This window comes from Polyodon spathula, chromosome 8 (genome assembly GCF_017654505.1).
Source record: "Polyodon spathula isolate WHYD16114869_AA chromosome 8, ASM1765450v1, whole genome shotgun sequence".
In the NCBI taxonomy this organism is placed as follows: domain Eukaryota; kingdom Metazoa; phylum Chordata; class Actinopteri; order Acipenseriformes; family Polyodontidae; genus Polyodon; species Polyodon spathula.
The window spans coordinates 44,079,343-44,095,865 of record NC_054541.1 but is presented as its reverse complement, the minus strand read 5'-3'; the positions used below and the strand labels follow the sequence as shown (position 1 = coordinate 44,095,865).

The 16,523-nt window shown below is 36.6% G+C and overlaps 1 protein-coding gene across 1 annotated transcript; it reads right to left on the bottom strand.

Moving 5' to 3' along the window:
* Nucleotides 1-2,850: 2,850 nt before the first annotated feature.
* On the bottom strand, nucleotides 2,851-14,287 carry LOC121320269 (putative transporter SVOPL). Its single transcript, XM_041258523.1, has 15 exons — nucleotides 13,755-14,287; nucleotides 13,126-13,217; nucleotides 12,443-12,541; nucleotides 12,032-12,103; nucleotides 11,810-11,934; nucleotides 10,820-10,883; nucleotides 10,335-10,460; nucleotides 9,350-9,478; nucleotides 7,997-8,070; nucleotides 7,626-7,813; nucleotides 7,098-7,209; nucleotides 6,525-6,606; nucleotides 4,509-4,598; nucleotides 4,243-4,356; nucleotides 2,851-3,946 (listed from the first exon to the last, which is right to left on the bottom strand). Exons 1-15 carry the CDS (start codon nucleotides 13,846-13,848, stop codon nucleotides 3,935-3,937), a joined length of 1,473 nt encoding a protein of 490 aa, XP_041114457.1. The 5' UTR covers nucleotides 13,849-14,287; the 3' UTR covers nucleotides 2,851-3,934.
* Between the last annotated feature and the right edge of the window lie 2,236 nt (nucleotides 14,288-16,523).

Sequence of the window (16,523 nt, the reverse complement as noted above, 5' to 3'; positions counted from 1 at the left end):
AGAATTAAAATAAATTGTTAGTTTGACACAAGCAGCAGGAGATGATGTGAGTTTACCTGCATTGTCCTTCAGTTCTCTGTATGCAACTCATTTAAAGAGCAGATGGGATTATATCTGGAGGAAAAGCCTTGTTGCATATCTGTATACCGTTCATTGGAAGGGCCTTGTCACAGGTGTTTGTCTGATAGCTGCACACATAACTGAGTTTATTTAAATAGGGTGAAAGCCTTCACTGAATGGTGTTGTGCTAGCCTGTGTAGTTTCTGAGTGACTGTTTGACTGTAGAAACTGTGTGGTATGTTTCAGCAACATTTTATTTATTAACAATTGTCAAAGCAAACATGTATAATATGTAAAGAAACAAAAGTTTCGTAATTTTTGTATTTTTTTTTTCTGTTATTGACTGAAATGTATGTGCATTATGTAGCTTCACTGCATTTTAATATGTTGGAAATGCAATGAAAGTGGGCAATAAAGCAATGCAGTGTCATAATGTATTGGTATTTTATATGTCAAGCTTTTTATTTCAATGAATACAGAAGTCTTCTGCAACATATCTTCAAATGCCATGACGCAGACACCGACATAAAATAAAAAAATTTTTAAAAAGGAAGACACTGACACATCTGACTTGAATACCAATATACAGTATACGGTCAGGCAACATATTCTGGCTCGTCCCAATTTCCATGTCATTAATGACTAGCTTGATGTACAGACCATCTCCTCGTTATCTACCCTGTCACTGGTACTGGCAGAGAGGTCTGCAAACTAACCACTGTTATGACCAGCGCTCTAAGGTGGGTTCTTAATAACCATTGGACTTCATTTGATGATTTAGTTAAGGGGAGTGACTGGTTCACAGTAACATTTGTGGTTATCGTAGTGAAGTTATTTTTGTTGAAACTGAGATACACCCTGAAAGAGGCTAAGGCTGTGAGGTGAAAATTGAAAGCATTTTTGTGTGTGTGTTGGTGTAAGCCTTAAAGAAATGGCATGTTGTTTACTGAGATTCAGACTTTTAACTGAACTTTAATTTGGATTTGTTTAAGAGGTTACCACACATCCTTATCCAATGAATGAGCTGGTGAAATAATCTAATATTTACTGAATTGTTTACTGAAAACATTTCTAATTCAACTGAAACTAACTAAAATGAGTTTTTATACATTAACTAATGTTTTAATTTAAAACCATTGCATTACAATAGGAACCTTAACTTTAAGTGGGCCCTAGGTTATGCAGTAGACTAATTCACTAGCCTTTCATGCACCTTCCTTTAGAGGCAAGGGTTCAAATCTTACTCTAGCCCCAAAACCACCACTTTGACACAATTGACAGGCTCAGCTTGTCAATTGTCAATTGTCAATTTTCCCAGAAGGTCACCATACAAGGCACGTCAACTATGGACGCATCTATCCAAATACGTTCAACCAGTGTTGAGTTCCAAGTGGGACTGGAATAGAATATTGTTTCACCAACGATTCTCAGAGAAATATATCACCAAAGAGAAGGCCAGCACAACGGCCCAGAAACTTGCTCACCAAAAAACAATGCCAATACTTACAACCACAGAGCACACAGTATAGAACAAATTCACTAGAATGTGAATACAATTGTGGATTGCGTTCAGAAGGGTTTGGCAGAACACCCCTTCCCTGAATAGAAGTTGTAGTACTAAGTGAACAATCAATTTAGTCCACACCACTACACAAGCCCTAGGTGTGCCTGTAAGCATTATTGGCTGGTCAAACTACTTTTATATCTGATAAAACTATTTTTTGCACACTCCTCTGCTGTTTCCACTTAAGGGCGATTTAATAAAAAAAATATTATTTCTTGGGCTGTGCATCTGGCTGAATTGTTGAGGTCTAAATTGACAGGAAAGACGGAATGGGTTTGTCAGGATTATTACTTCAGTACTGGGTGAGGGTTACTGACAACAAGATGTTCCTTGTCTTGTGCTATTAACTGTAATGGAACTGTGTTTGAATACTTGAATATTGAATACTTTTACAGATTAAATCCTGCTTTACAGGCTAATGGCAAGATTATTTAGCTATTAATCATCTGTACTGAAAGCATGCATACCATAAAACAACATTCTGCAACATATTATTTCAAATAAACCTGAGTGTAGCTTCTATAAATACATTGTCCACAAAAAGCATCCAAACTCATTTATGTCTTTTTACTACTGTTGTAGTAGTACCAGCCACATTATTGGTTCCCTACTCTTATATGCCTCAATATTCTGTAAAATGCTACAATAGAAGGATATTTCTTTGTACAGCCTCTTCAGCAAAAGGACTGTTTTCTTTTCAGGGCCAACTCGTTCTCAGCTTTCATAGACAGTGTGAGGAACAGGTTGGTAGAGATTTTATCTGTTCATTATCCCACGTTCTGTTCTTAATCATCATGTATTACCGTCTCTGCATGATTACTCAGCATTATATAGTCATACAGTCATTATTGATTCCCCTCCCCTCCCCCCACTTGTACTAGGTCAGATTCTATTCCAAGACCATACAAATCGCCTGAAAGGTAACTTTAATTGAAAAAAAATGAATTACCAAATTCTCATGTATGACTTTCTGGGAACAAAACATATGCTCTTGCAACTGTCCAGTTGGTTTGGACAGATTCTCTAATACATGTGTGTCTGGTAAGTTGAGCATATCCACAGGGAAAATCAACTTGCTGTACTTAATTTTCAGATATTACTAGAGATATGCTAATCCTTCTGTGATTTGATTCAACACTAATAATTGAGAGAATCAGAATCTGGAAATAAGAAAAAACTAACGCCTATTTGTCCAAATGACACACCTTTATTTTTTCATGCAGACATCATGGAGGAAGGATCATGGTTCTACAGTATAGAATGGTTAAACACAATATATAATGTTATTGTGCGAGTGTTGCTCTTACTATTTTATAAATTCAATATAATAAATTGTAATTTATATTTCTACATTCACATACAATCGCAATGAACAATTTACCAGCATGGTAATTAATTTTTTAATTAATTAATTTTTTTAAAGTACAGGCTTTTATAAAGGACCAAGCTTGGTTTTAGAACGGACAAGCCAAAGGCAGCTTTCCTCTCAAAGTGAGATCCTCCCTGAACTGACCTGCTCACTCAGGACAGGAGCTACAATACATAGTGTTGCTACACAGGGCCCTGTAGACACACGTTACAGCATATACAATACACTTAAAAGGACAAAACTTTTAATGGAGTGGAAACATACCCCATTCTGAAAGGCACTATATAGGTGGAACAGTTTAAAGATTTATTTATATTACTTTTCACTGACTATCCAGAGACTAACCATCATAAATACATAGGTGCCATGACCGACATTTATAGTATTTTTAATTATTCTTGTAACAAACGTCTGTGCAAACTTTCCTGATTTTAAGGAAACCGATTCCCAGAATATATAGCCTTCCTTCGCTAAACCAATCATGTCATAACACATGAATATCAGATACCGGTACTCTCAATGTCTTGTGCTCCCAAAGAATATCCTTACTAAGTTTCTTCATAATTGAATGGCTGGAAACATTTGAAAGTAATAAGCACCTTGGTTACCCTTTTTGCTAGAGATATACAAAGAAAGGGATTTTTGTGTAAAATGAGTAAAAGGCATCAGATACGGTACAGGCATCTTCAACTTTTGGGTAGATATACAAACTTTTTTTCTACATATATAAAAAAACATTAATATTACATAAAACCTTCCTTCAGTTAAAAACCTACATTTTTTTAATTATAAAAGTGACCCTTCCATTTCCTTAAGTAAGGGTTCACTTTAGATCAGCAGCTGAAATATTTCAACTATACTAAATAAAGTAAGAACATTATTAGACATGATATTCCCAGCAATTCATTCCTTCAAAATCTCCTGTATTAGACTGGTCCAGTTCAGTGTTCTTGCTAAAAAAAACAAACAAAAAAAAACACAATTTCAAAAGGGTTCCAGCTGCTTGGACCCCTAATCATGCCATGCCACAGCATTGTCACAGATGATACAGTAATATTCTATAATTTGATTTCATCAGCAGAGGTCAGGACTGGTAACAGCAGTGTATCGTACAACATTGGCTGAAACATTTAACTGGCTTTTTTGCTAGAAATCCACACTGGCAATAATGGTAAGATTTCTCATAGCTATATTATGTGCCCTGGAGACATTAAAAAGGATGGTGTGTGAGTGCACATTGGAAACGTACCTGAAGAGCACGTCCTGTGGTCTCGATGGGCAAAAACCAAACTGCGACTGCACATACAAAACACGCAACGGAAAACTGACACAGAGCTGAGGCCACCGATTTTGACATTAGAACCTGAAAGATGAAATAGTATGGAGGTTTCAATCAGTAAAAGACGCTCACACTCTGCACCACCGTTTCATTCTATATAATGAAATGACCTTTTCACTAGATTAGGGAGGTAGACACTGTGCATAGGGGATGCTTAATAAAATATAACTGCTTACCTGAGCTATGAAGGGTGCCGTCATTCCACCAATACGGCTAGCTGAGTTACAAAAACCCATTCCTACAGAGCGCATTGTAGTGGGGTATACCTGCATGGAACAGCAACAACAAAACCAATTCAGCAAGTGGGGACTGTGACTGTGCAGGTACCTTTTAATTGAAATGCAGAAAGATTTCAAAACATGTATCTTCCATTCCAAGATCTTCCCAAAGCAGGAAAAACCAATTATACAACTTATGAGTAAGTAGCTTAAAATTGCATTATACACACACACACACACAGTGCCTTGCAAAAGTATTTAGACCCCTGACCAATTCTCTCACATTACCAAATTACAAATGGTACATTGAAATTTCGTTCTGTTTGATATTTTATTTTTAAACACTAAAACTCGGAATCAATTATTGTAAGGTGGCACTGGTTTTATGTTGGGAAATATTTTTAAGAAAAATAAAAAACTGAAATATCTTGCTTGCATAAGTATTCAACCCCTGTGCTGTGGAAGCTCCCAGTTTGCACCGATGAAAGAAATTGCCCTAACGAGGACACAATTACCTTACCATTGGCCTCCACCTGTGAACCATTAAAGTTGCTGTCACATTTTCTGGATAAAAACCCCACTGTTGAAGGATCATTGGTAAGGCTGTGAATCTGAAGGAAAATGAAGACCAAAGAGCATTCTACAGAAGTTAGAGATAAAGTAATACAAATGCATAGATTAGTGAAAGGGTACAAAATAATATCCAAGTGTTTGGATATCCCAGTGAGCACAGTTGGATCAATAATCAGGAAGTGGAAGCTGCATCACACCACCCAGGCACTGCCAAGAAAAGGCCGTCCCTCAAAACTCAGCGCTCAAACAAGGAGACTTGTGAGAGAAGCCACAGAGGCCAACAATCACTTTGAAGGAGCTACAGAGTTCAGTGGCTGGGAGTGGAGTAATGGTGCACCAGTCAACCATATCAAGAGCTCTGCATAACACTGGCCTGTATGTGAGGGTGGCAAGAAAGAAGCCGTTACTCAAAAAGTACCATCTGAAAGCACGTCTGGAGTTTGCCAGAAAGCATGAGAGTGACCCAGCTGTGATGTGGGAAAAGGTTTTGTGGTCAGATGAGACCAAGATAGAGCTTTTTGGCCAAAACTCAAAGCGCTATGTGTGGCGCAAACCTAACACTGCCCATGCCTCAAGACACACCATCCCTACAGTGAAGTATGGTGGTGGCAGCATCATGCTGTGGGGATGCTTCTCATCAGCAGGGACTGGGCATCTTGTTACAATTGAAGGAAGAATGGATGGAGCAAAATACAGGAAAATACTGCAAGAGAATCTGCTTCAGTCCACTAAAAAACTGAAGCTTGGGAGGAAATTCACCTTTCAGCAGGACAATGATCCCAAGCACAAGGCCAAAGCAACATTGGAGTGGCTCAAGAACAAAAAGGTGAATGTCCTACAGTGGCCCAGTCAAAGTCCTGATCTCAATCCCATTGAGAATCTGTGGCACTATTTGAAAATTGCGGTCCACAAGCGTCGTCCAACCAACCTGGAGCAAATCTGCCAAGAAGAATGGGCCAAAATCACTCTGACACTGTGTGCAAAGCTGGTACATACTTACCCCAAAAGACTTAAAGCTGTTATTGCCGCAAAAGGTGGTTCTACCAAATATTAATGTGTGGGGTTGAATACTTATGCAAGCAAGATATTTCAGTTTTTTATTTTTCTTAAAAATATTTCCCAACATAAAACCAATGTCACCTTACAATAATTTATTTTGAGTTTCAGTGTTTAAAAATAAAATATCAAGCAGAACAAAATTTCAATGTACCATTTGTAATTCGGTAATATGTGAGAATCGGTCAGGGGTCTGAATACTTTTGCAGGGCAGTGTGTGTGTGTGTGTGTGTGTGTGTGTGTGTGTGTATATATATAATTTTTTTTTTAATTAATTAATTAATTGATTGATTTCAGGGATAGACTGGTGCATTTGTATTGAAAGTAGCAAACTAGTTTACCCACCTCTGCAGTATAAATGTAAACAATGTTAAAATTTGTTGACACAAGAGCACGAAGAATAAATAACAACACAGTCAATCCAAATCTGAGAGAATGAGAAAAAGGCAAGTAAGTACTACTGTAGATATATTTGGAATTTAAGTATCCAGACAGTGATGTTCACTTTCTAAGTTGCATTTCTGTAATTGTTTGCTTCAATTTTACAAAAAAAAATACAGAACCCAAGGCCAGAACACTTAGACGATAATCAGTTGATGAATACCAAAACACTGGGACAGTATAGAACTAGAAACAATGAACTTGAACACACTTTTGAGTCTTTAAACCCTCTGGGCTTGCTGTTCAGTTTTGTAATACATGTGTTTACATTTCAAAATGAACTTTGGCATAATAAATACGTTGTTAAATCTGCACCACTGTGTTATAACAGTAGGACAAAGTCAGCTGGTGCAAGCAGTTTTTGCACTTGCCCAAGTCTGAACATGGTTTTACCTGCTGAACCAACAAAGTGCTAAACACAGCTGTAATGTGAATATCATTCACTTTAAATGAACTAACCCTCTGTAGCTTCAGTACCTTGTTGTACAGATGTTGAGGAGGAGGAAGAAAATTCCAGTTACCAGTGTGGAAATAGTTAAGGAAAGTCGTCTCCCGAAGACATTTATTGTTGCGATATTCAAAGGTACGACTGAGGGAAAAAATAAAAATGTGTGTGACCAATTACAGTAAATGCATCCATTAATCTACAAAAAAAAAAAAAATAGATCCGATTTTTTTTTTTCTTTTTAGACAAGGATTGGCTGATTGATTTAAAATGTAAAGTCTTTATGTAAAGTAACTTTACTTCGGCAGTTAAAACAATCAATACCTGTATCAAAATAGAATGTAATTAGAAGAAAATAAAAAAAAAAACAAGCAGACAAGTGTTATGGGTGAATCTTTCACAATATAGCATTCAACCTGCAATCCAATATAGACGGTAGTATTCTGGGAGAATGAGGTTGCAGTTTGAAGTTCAATGCCATACCTACCCGCAACTGATCCTTGAAACATAGTCTAAGACACAACCGAAAACGTGTGCAAATCAGCAGTGGTATTTCTTACATGCAATGTCTCCAAGAGTGCTAATAAGCATTGTGTGATAATCTGAGGGTCCAAAGGAGCTGCAGTAGCACGGGGAACCATCAGCTCCATTGGTCTTTGTTCCTGCTTGGGTGCCACAGACAAGATTTCGCTCAAGCAGCTCAGAGCTGGCCAGGATAATTCCATAGTAAGAAAAAGAGGCAACAAACCTGAAAACAATTTCAGACATAAGTGTAGAAATAAAATAAACATTTTTTTAATTTAAGCATTCCAACTTACTAAATAATTACCAAAGTTCTTGTTTCATATCACAACAAATTAATTGTCATGAATGCAGAAAGCGATGATATTTAAATATGCTCAGTCTGTAAGGCACAGAAACCATACATTACCATGAATACCACAATATCAGTGATGTTCTCCGATACGAAGGAGTTATTAAATCCAGAAAATATCCTCTCCTTTCCTGCAAGTTAATGGCACAATATAGTATAACATGAGACTGGATTTTTCACTGAAATCTCAGAGTTATCTTAACTAATATTTTCTTTAATGTTTTTTTCTTGACTAAATCATGATTTTTTTTTTTTTTTTTTTTTTTTTTTTTTAAACTCGGTTTAAGCACTCCTTTGATCTTAATATAGGCCTCAGAATCATGCCTGGTCTCCAAGTACAACTGGTACACCAGAGTGTAACCATCAACCAGTCCCCCTTTAAAACTGCCCCTAGTGGATGTAGAAATACCACATTTGTTCTATGTGGGTATTTCTTACTTAAGCGTTTTCACTGTTACATCACGTTATGTTTCAGCCACCAAAGGCAAAGTGCTGCAGGGGGACAGAAGTACTTTCAGGTTAAACATTATTCTGTGAGCTTTACTGAAGCCACAGGGGTTGATAAAGAAAAATACCTGTGTTAACTTTGATAATTCACACCAAGACACAGTTGCTTTTTTTTAAAAAAAATTTAGAGTGACCAATTATTATTTTTATTTATTACCAATTTGGAATGTCTGGAGAGTCCCCACACAGCACAGATGTTCTGAGAGCATGTGAGTGTCCTCCGATCTCACAAGCCTAAAGCCAGAATCACTTTTATGCCGAGCAATGCAGAGCAGAGGTGGGCGGGCTATCGATCCCGGAGAATAGAGATCAGCCCTGCTTTTTATCCACTCTGAATGTGCTCGGGTTCTGGCTGGTAGGGTTTGCTGCCGGTTCCCCATCCCCCACCCCAGGAGTGTCAGAGCCAATGTGACACCCTCCTCAGGGTCCCCAGCAAAGTTTGGCCTCTTAGCACAGCCTGGACACGAACTGCCTTATCAGCACTGTGGAAAACAAAGGTCCAGTGTGAGTTATCATTCCTCAAAATAACGATTCTGAATTTCAACTGATCTGAGCTTGAATAACTGATAACTGATTCAAAGGGAGTGTTGTCAAAAATCAGTAACAAAACTGTCCCTATACTATTGTTACATTTGATACCATTCACATGTATATATTGTAGAGCCTATTAGATATTCTGTCTCATATCAAATGATTTTAGTGAAGAAAAAGTTAAAAACCTGGGTGCTCAGGCAAACGTTTGATTAGATACATGTAAAGGTTTTTATATTATTATTTTTTTCATACAGCAGAAAACTAATGACACCAAATAACTTTCAATTTGTTTGAAAAAAATTAATTAGGTGAGAAAAAAGAAATCATTTTCTATGCTAAATGGAATGTTTTTTAAATATAAATACTTACCACAACAGACTCCACTAATCTTCCCTCCGGCAAGCAGGCCCGATTCATTTTTGCAATTTTCTGCAGAGTTTCTATGGCAACTTTGGTGTTTCCTGATGAGACATTGTACCTGGCAGACTCAGGAATAAACTGTAGGTACATATTAGAATCCTTATTCATTTTAATGCTTTTACCTTGAGTTTAGTCAGATATGTCCCTGTTCTTTTAGATGTGCATTTATTAAGCAGGGAGGCAATTGGAATACCCCTCTCCTGGTAAGGGTGAAGGTTAGGGAGAAGGAATTGAACTGTGGCCCACCCATCTCAAACAGAAAATCACATGTTTCCGAAGACTCTTGATATTTGTCTTCAACTGCTTTACCACAAACAATACTATTGCATTCAGACAATCCAGTGTGTGCAACGAGATAACCACACCCTTCTAAAAGGATGTGGTGCTCCTGCTTACACACTATCAGCAGTGTCTGATTGCCACAGAATTACCATCTACTAAGTTTTAACACAGTACTTCTGTACACAGAATACTAATACAAGTTCTTTTTTGAAGCTTGAAATTACTTCCTAAAAATCCTTAAATAAATAAAAAAAACCTGTAGAGCGAACAGTACTGCACAGTATAGTTAGAAAAACATTTTAATTTTAAGACGTTAAAAAACGTTAAATACATCAGATGTTTATATCATTCTTAAGAAACAGGAAGTATTCTATTGGTGAGTGGGTCTGGATATTTACTTAATTTGCCGAGTCACATAAGCTAATTTTTCAGGCACCTAGGTGCTACAGACAAATGCCTGAAACAGTGGCGTTATTGCTATATCAGTCATGAGATTTACCTCCCAGCTTGACAAAAAATGCACATAGATAGATCTGATTGGGTATCTGAGTTTGTTTGTTTGTTTGTTTCCAGTTGTTCATCCATATTAAACTGATTTCATGTATTATCAATGCAAAACTCCAAAAATTGTAATAATGTAGTCATACAGTACCTTAAATAAAACAATAAGGATGATGCTGGGAATAGTGGAGATTCGAATCAGCCAGCGCCAGCCATAAGTGGGAACAACTGCTAATCCCAGAACAATTACCATCAATGAACCTATCAGCCAAAAAAACTAAAGAATGAGAAGAGAGTTTAAAAAAAAATATCTGATATATCTGATTCCCATTTTAATTTTTCCAGTTATTTGACACCAAGTGTAAAACCCCAAGTAAGTGCAAAACAGGAGTGACCAGTAGCATGAAAAAGTCATTTACCATAATCTATCATATACATATGTAAAGTGCACTTCTTTTTTTAATAAACACTGTTAATATCACATCCACACTTTTAAAACTGATTAAATTACCAACTGTAATTTGTTCTAGGCCTGATACTGGATCATGTGCCACTTCAGGTTGCTCAGCACCTTTATTGCAACTCAGCCATATTAAAATACTTTATTTTGATTAGACAATTAAAATGCAAACCTACCGATGCCAAAGGTAACACAAAACCTCTGTATTTTTTTGGCAGGAATTCTGTTTTTAGAACAAACCTGACAAAACAAAGAAAAAAAAAGAAAAACTCGTGACAAATGTGACAACAATTCCAAATGCCTAAAAATAAATAAATAAATAAATAAAAACCTTTTAGAAAAAGAAAAAATTAAATACTGCTGATTTTATTACGCCATTTATTTTTTTGTAATGTTCATGTCTAGCGAAAGTAGAGTCAAAGTGAAGTTACGTTCTGGGAAACCACTGCTTATTACAGTATACAGTTCCAATTATGCCTGTGTGACAGGGAACGCATGTCACGTGTGTGGTTAACCGCAGATATGCAAGACAGAGAGACATGGGAGAAAATGCTGCTCAGGAGCACAGGATTTATTAAACACAAAACACAAAGTAAACAAACTATGTCATGTGCAGCTACCAGCGATGGTAGCATACAGAGGACACATACAGGTGACTGTACAAAAGGCACAATAAAACACAGTACAAAAACTACCAATAAAAGGTGCCACAAAGGGAGAGTGCTAGCCTTACTAAACGTAGTGTGTTGCAGTTTCAGGGTTGCGTGGCTGTCGTTCCTGCAGAGCAGACGCTCTCCTCCTGAGTATACACAGCGCGCCTCTGTGTAGCATTGCGGTGCAGTCGCCCAGAACAATCCCCACCAGATGTTTTTATGCTGATGGCCACGCAGTCGAGACCTGCCTACATGCTGACTGAGGACCAGCACAGCCAATCACTCAATGCCCTTCCTCTCAACCAAACCTAGCAGGCAGCAAGTCTCAACTGAGCAACTGTCTATAAACAATCATTTAATCAAACTAAACAACTCCAAAAAGGCACACACACAATAAACCTATTTCCTACATATAAACACTAATTTCCCCATGTGCAGGGCAATCACCCTGCTACAGCCTGTCTCATGTGTTTCTGTATGTTTTGCTCTCCCTTTCCTCCTTCTTGCACTTACCCCTGTGAGTGACCAGACACACCGACCCCTACCATGGCACGCAAGAAGACGAACCAGCCATATGTTGGGGCGAATGAGGTCAGCAATGAGAAATATAAACCCCAGACAAAACAGCCAAAGACAACCTATAAAAAAAATGTAGTTATGATTTTCCATACAGAGATCTTGGTTAACTGCCTGGCATCTCAACTGATATTGTGAGGTACCACGATTTTGTCTCACCTTCCACCGTCCATACTTGTCAGCCAGGTATCCACTAAACAGACTGCAAACCATGAAGCCCAAAAAAACCATCTGAGAACAGAAGGAAGCACGTTAGGAAGGATTTATTCTTACAGTATGTTAGGAAATGGATGATATCTTTCACAGCAATGTATCAGGGATGCAGAGACGACATGTAAATATTTAACCTTTTGTCAATTGCAATACATATGATTGTCTTGAGGTAGCGAGCTATAAAGCGCTTGCAATTCTAAGTAGTTGACAGTGTCTACAGTAAGTGGAGTTAAGGGGTAGCGGGTGGAAAGCAGTGGTGAAAGAAGACAATATTTAGAAACATTAAAAAAAACCAAAAAAAACAGTAACAAATGTCTAAATATTCACCATCTGTTAGTCTAATGCTATTTTGCTTACCGTCGTGACAAATGCCACCTGCCAGTCTTCCAGGCGCCACTCGCACCGAATGGCTGGGGACACGACAGCTAGCAGCATAATCTCAGTGGCTTCAACTATCTAAAACAACCAGACAAGCAAAGAAAAGTAACTAAATAACTAAGCAGCTTTGTATCGTTTGTTCTACCATTGCCTTTCCATTAATGATCATTTAACATAAACAGCATTTGATGCTACAAAATACAATACTCTGACACCCAACAGGATTTAGACATTGGGTGTGCCACATGTTGCATGATAATGGAGTTAAAAAAAACTGGAATTATTTCTAGTACTGTTATGCTAAAGCCCACTTGTGACCTACTGCAAGTCACAACTATGAACTGCTTTGCTCATATGGAATGCCCTTAAGGACTGAAGAAATACAGTATTAAAACTAACCAAAAATTATTTAGGGAAAATATATATATATATATATATATATATATATATATATATATATATATATATATATATATCCTCTTGTACAAGTTCTGTACACTTACTCCGTGAATGAGGCCTAAAATAAAATGTTTATAGCTTTATTTACATATGTCTTTGTGGTCTGTCTTATGCCAAGATATATCAAGCAAGTTTTGTAAATCGATGAAAACTTTTTTTTTTTTATTGCTATTAGATCTGTCCTTAATCTTGTTCATACTTACACTTGTGCTTCCCATTATGAAAAACAGAAGAATGTGGAATCGGCCAAAGCCAATGGTTTCCACAGCATCCTCCACAGTGTACGTTTTCTCCTCTGAAATTTACACAGAACCTGGTATTATATATAGATATATATATATTATATATATAATATATATATATATAATATATATTATCTATATATATATATATATAAATATTTTTCTTACTTAGCTTTATTGACATTTTCTTACCTCTAGCTTTATTGACATTATTATCCTGTTCTTTGTGTACCTTAATTCAGCGCTCTTCTGCTTTTGCTCTAGGCCACATGATCTGATTTTTATCGTGACTATTGAAATAAGACTGAGCTACAGCACATGAAGTGATCAGGGAGCAGGAAGCGGTAGAAACCTTTCGTTATAGCATTGTAAAGCATAAAATACAAGCAAAGAACCAAAAGATACAGGGGTGGGGGTGGTGGAGGTTGTGATATTTTTGGGGCAAGAAAATGTATAAATTGTATGAATTAACTGTGCATGGTTGGGGTCGTCCCAAATTATCATCAGTTACAGCAAGCATAAACATTGTGTGGTTCTCAGGATTTCAGAACAACAATGTCTTTCATTTGAAGGTAGATTAAAAGCTGTACCTGTGGCTTCAGTGTGAGATTCATTTGATTCCTGGTTGAGTTCCTCCAAGTAAATAGTGTTTATCATTGGCTTCCTTTGCATGGTGGTGTTCATCTTGGAAAAGCCCCAATGCTTCTAGACTCAGTGCTCTAACTCCACATTGACAAGTCATACCAATAAACTGAGAACCTGAAAAAGGTATTAACAGGTATGCAACATCCTCTCCCGGGGGATGTTCAATCAAGCACTATGAAAAAGTTGACCATCAGACCTACAGTACATCCACACAGAGTACTTGCACATTTGACATGCGTTTGACGTATTTATGATTGAACAACCAGCCACCTACCTGTTCATCCCTAGATTCTATATTTTATAAAAACAAAATAGTGAAGAATGCTGGAATCAAGTTTTATCATAATTGGATAAAAAAAAGTAAGCCTAATGTGTCACTTCAATGAGGTACTGATTTAATTTAAATACTCAAATACAAAACCACTCTACAAAATGCTTTTCCCTAGGACTTTTTGTAACACTGCATCCCTGAACTTGTTTTCAAGAGAACTCTCCTTATTTGCATAACCTACTCAATGTATATAAGTATTATCTTGGGTTAAACACTGTAGAACAACTGTGTGGCATTGTTAAATATTTTAAGTAGTTATGTACCTTTGGTTAAGAGTTAAGCCTAGTGTACTGTGCCGGAACTTTTTTCAAATGTATTTCTTGAGTTTTTTTTTTTTTTTTATGTAGTAGTATTAACACTTTAATCCTTGACAAACCACAAATTGTTGACTTTGTGACAGAATGAATTGCAAACTTGTACTTTGTATTAATTGCTCCAGTAAAAATACTTTATTACACTACATGGACATTATGTAAAAATCCTTATAAGTACATATCGAAATATTACTGTACTTTTTTAAAATTGTATTTTTTTTTTTTTTTTTTTTTTTTACAACGAATGTGGTCAAATTGAACTTGTCCATGTGTAAAGGAGGGCTGGGAGACAGCGCCACAGTTCGTGCAGGACTCAAGAGCAGCAGGTTGTTACTGCGATGGCCTCAGCTTGGATGACCATTGTTTTGTATTTTGTTAAATATTGTAAAAAGAAGTGCGCAATCCAGGCGTTTAACTGCGATCTGACCATCGGCTAAAACGAGCCACTTAAAAAGGAGTTACATGTATTGAACCGAGCTTATTTTTACAAAATTGTATTTGCCGGAGAAAATCTGTATAATTGTATTTACAAAGCACTTTGTTAATCTTTAGTGTTGATACAATATCACTCTTTATGTTATTATGTGGGTATTCCTTTTTTTTAACTCAGCGTACACATGTAAAATACTGCATTTTACATTTAAGTGCCCACATATAAGTGATATATATATATATATATATATATATATAGATATATACTATACGAGTAGAGAGGTATTATATGTACATAAGTGGTAACATCTGACTGGTGGACATCTTGAACTGTAGCAGTAAAAAACACAGCAGTCTCGTAGGTAGGAGGTGTTTTGATTTATTAAAGCAGCTTAGGTTCACTCGTGTACCAGTTCTCTGAGCATGGAAATAACATTTTCACAAAATTTCACCAGTGGTTTTTACTCTGGAAAACATAGCACAGACATACTTGTCCCACGGACGAATACTTTAAGCACAGCTAATTTACATATCAACCCCCACCTTTCCCATTTATTTGCATGAGGCCGGGTGAAAAGCCCGGTTTATTCGAGTAAAATAAACTGAACAATCCCCAAAAAATATTTTATACGAGACATTTGTCTCCTGTAAATGTATCGAGAAAAAAAAAAACTCGTATGGCAACCCCATGTGTAAACTCGCAATGTTAACGTTTTTGTTTTCTATTGCAACTACGTTACTATCAAAGGAAATGCTACTTGCTAAAAATACACAAGAAAAACATGTCAAATAGAATTAACTGATACTATGATTATTAATGACACTTGAATTCCCGCGTAACGTTTACATCCATAACACTTTTTTCAATAATAATGTTAAGTATCCTTGAAGAGCCTTCGCTGTATTTAAATTGTAAGCTTTAATTTATACAGAATGGTTACCTTTTACAATAACCTGTTTGAGCAAACAACCTCCTATGTATTTGGCAAATCAAATGAATTCTGGAAATAGGTCATAAACATGTTTCTGTTTCAATAATATTTATACTCACTTGTATGACCGCTGTGCACCTGTCTTCCTCTTGCGTGCCTCTTTCAGGTACTCGAGCAGGTTTTCCCTGAGCACCGCCCATTTCAGGGAGTTGTTTTGTGCTTCTCATCTTCGGTGCAGTATAGCGTGATGTGATGTTCATTGGAGTGTGCATGTAATTGCATGCTGCCTTTTCCTCAGCCGTTGTTTGGGTACGTAATGTTTGTTTACGGGTACTTATCAAATATTAGGCAAATAGTGTTTGTTTGTTTATTTATTTATTAATTAATTTTTTTATGTTTTCTTGATGCACTTGTTAATTTTACAAGCTAAGTACCGGAATAGGGCTACATGAAGGACATTATATTAAATACAATATACGTTTTGCTATGCCTTTCGTTGGCAAACAACTATTTTGTTTGCACTGTAGTGCATCTGTGCCTAAAACTATGCAAAACCTTATCACTCCACACACCATCATTATGCATCAGTCAGTAGCTAGTAACCTGGGCAAACTGTACAAAAAAATATTGTATTATATTTATTTTTTATGAATATTAATAATTTCTCATAAAATCTGTATATTAAAAAAAAAAATAATAATAACC

Bases quoted from the DNA above. Each gene is read 5' to 3' on its own strand.
- LOC121320269 (XM_041258523.1), bottom strand. From the start codon at position 13,848: ATGAACACCACCATGCAAAGGAAGCCAATGATAAACACTATTTACTTG. The intron at 12,542-13,125 runs GTAAGTATGAAC...TGGTTGTTTTAG, and splicing joins TCATAATGGGAAGCACAAGT to ATAGTTGAAGCCACTGAGAT. The intron at 6,607-7,097 runs GTACTGAAGCTA...TCATTCTCTCAG, and splicing joins CTCAACATCTGTACAACAAG to ATTTGGATTGACTGTGTTGT.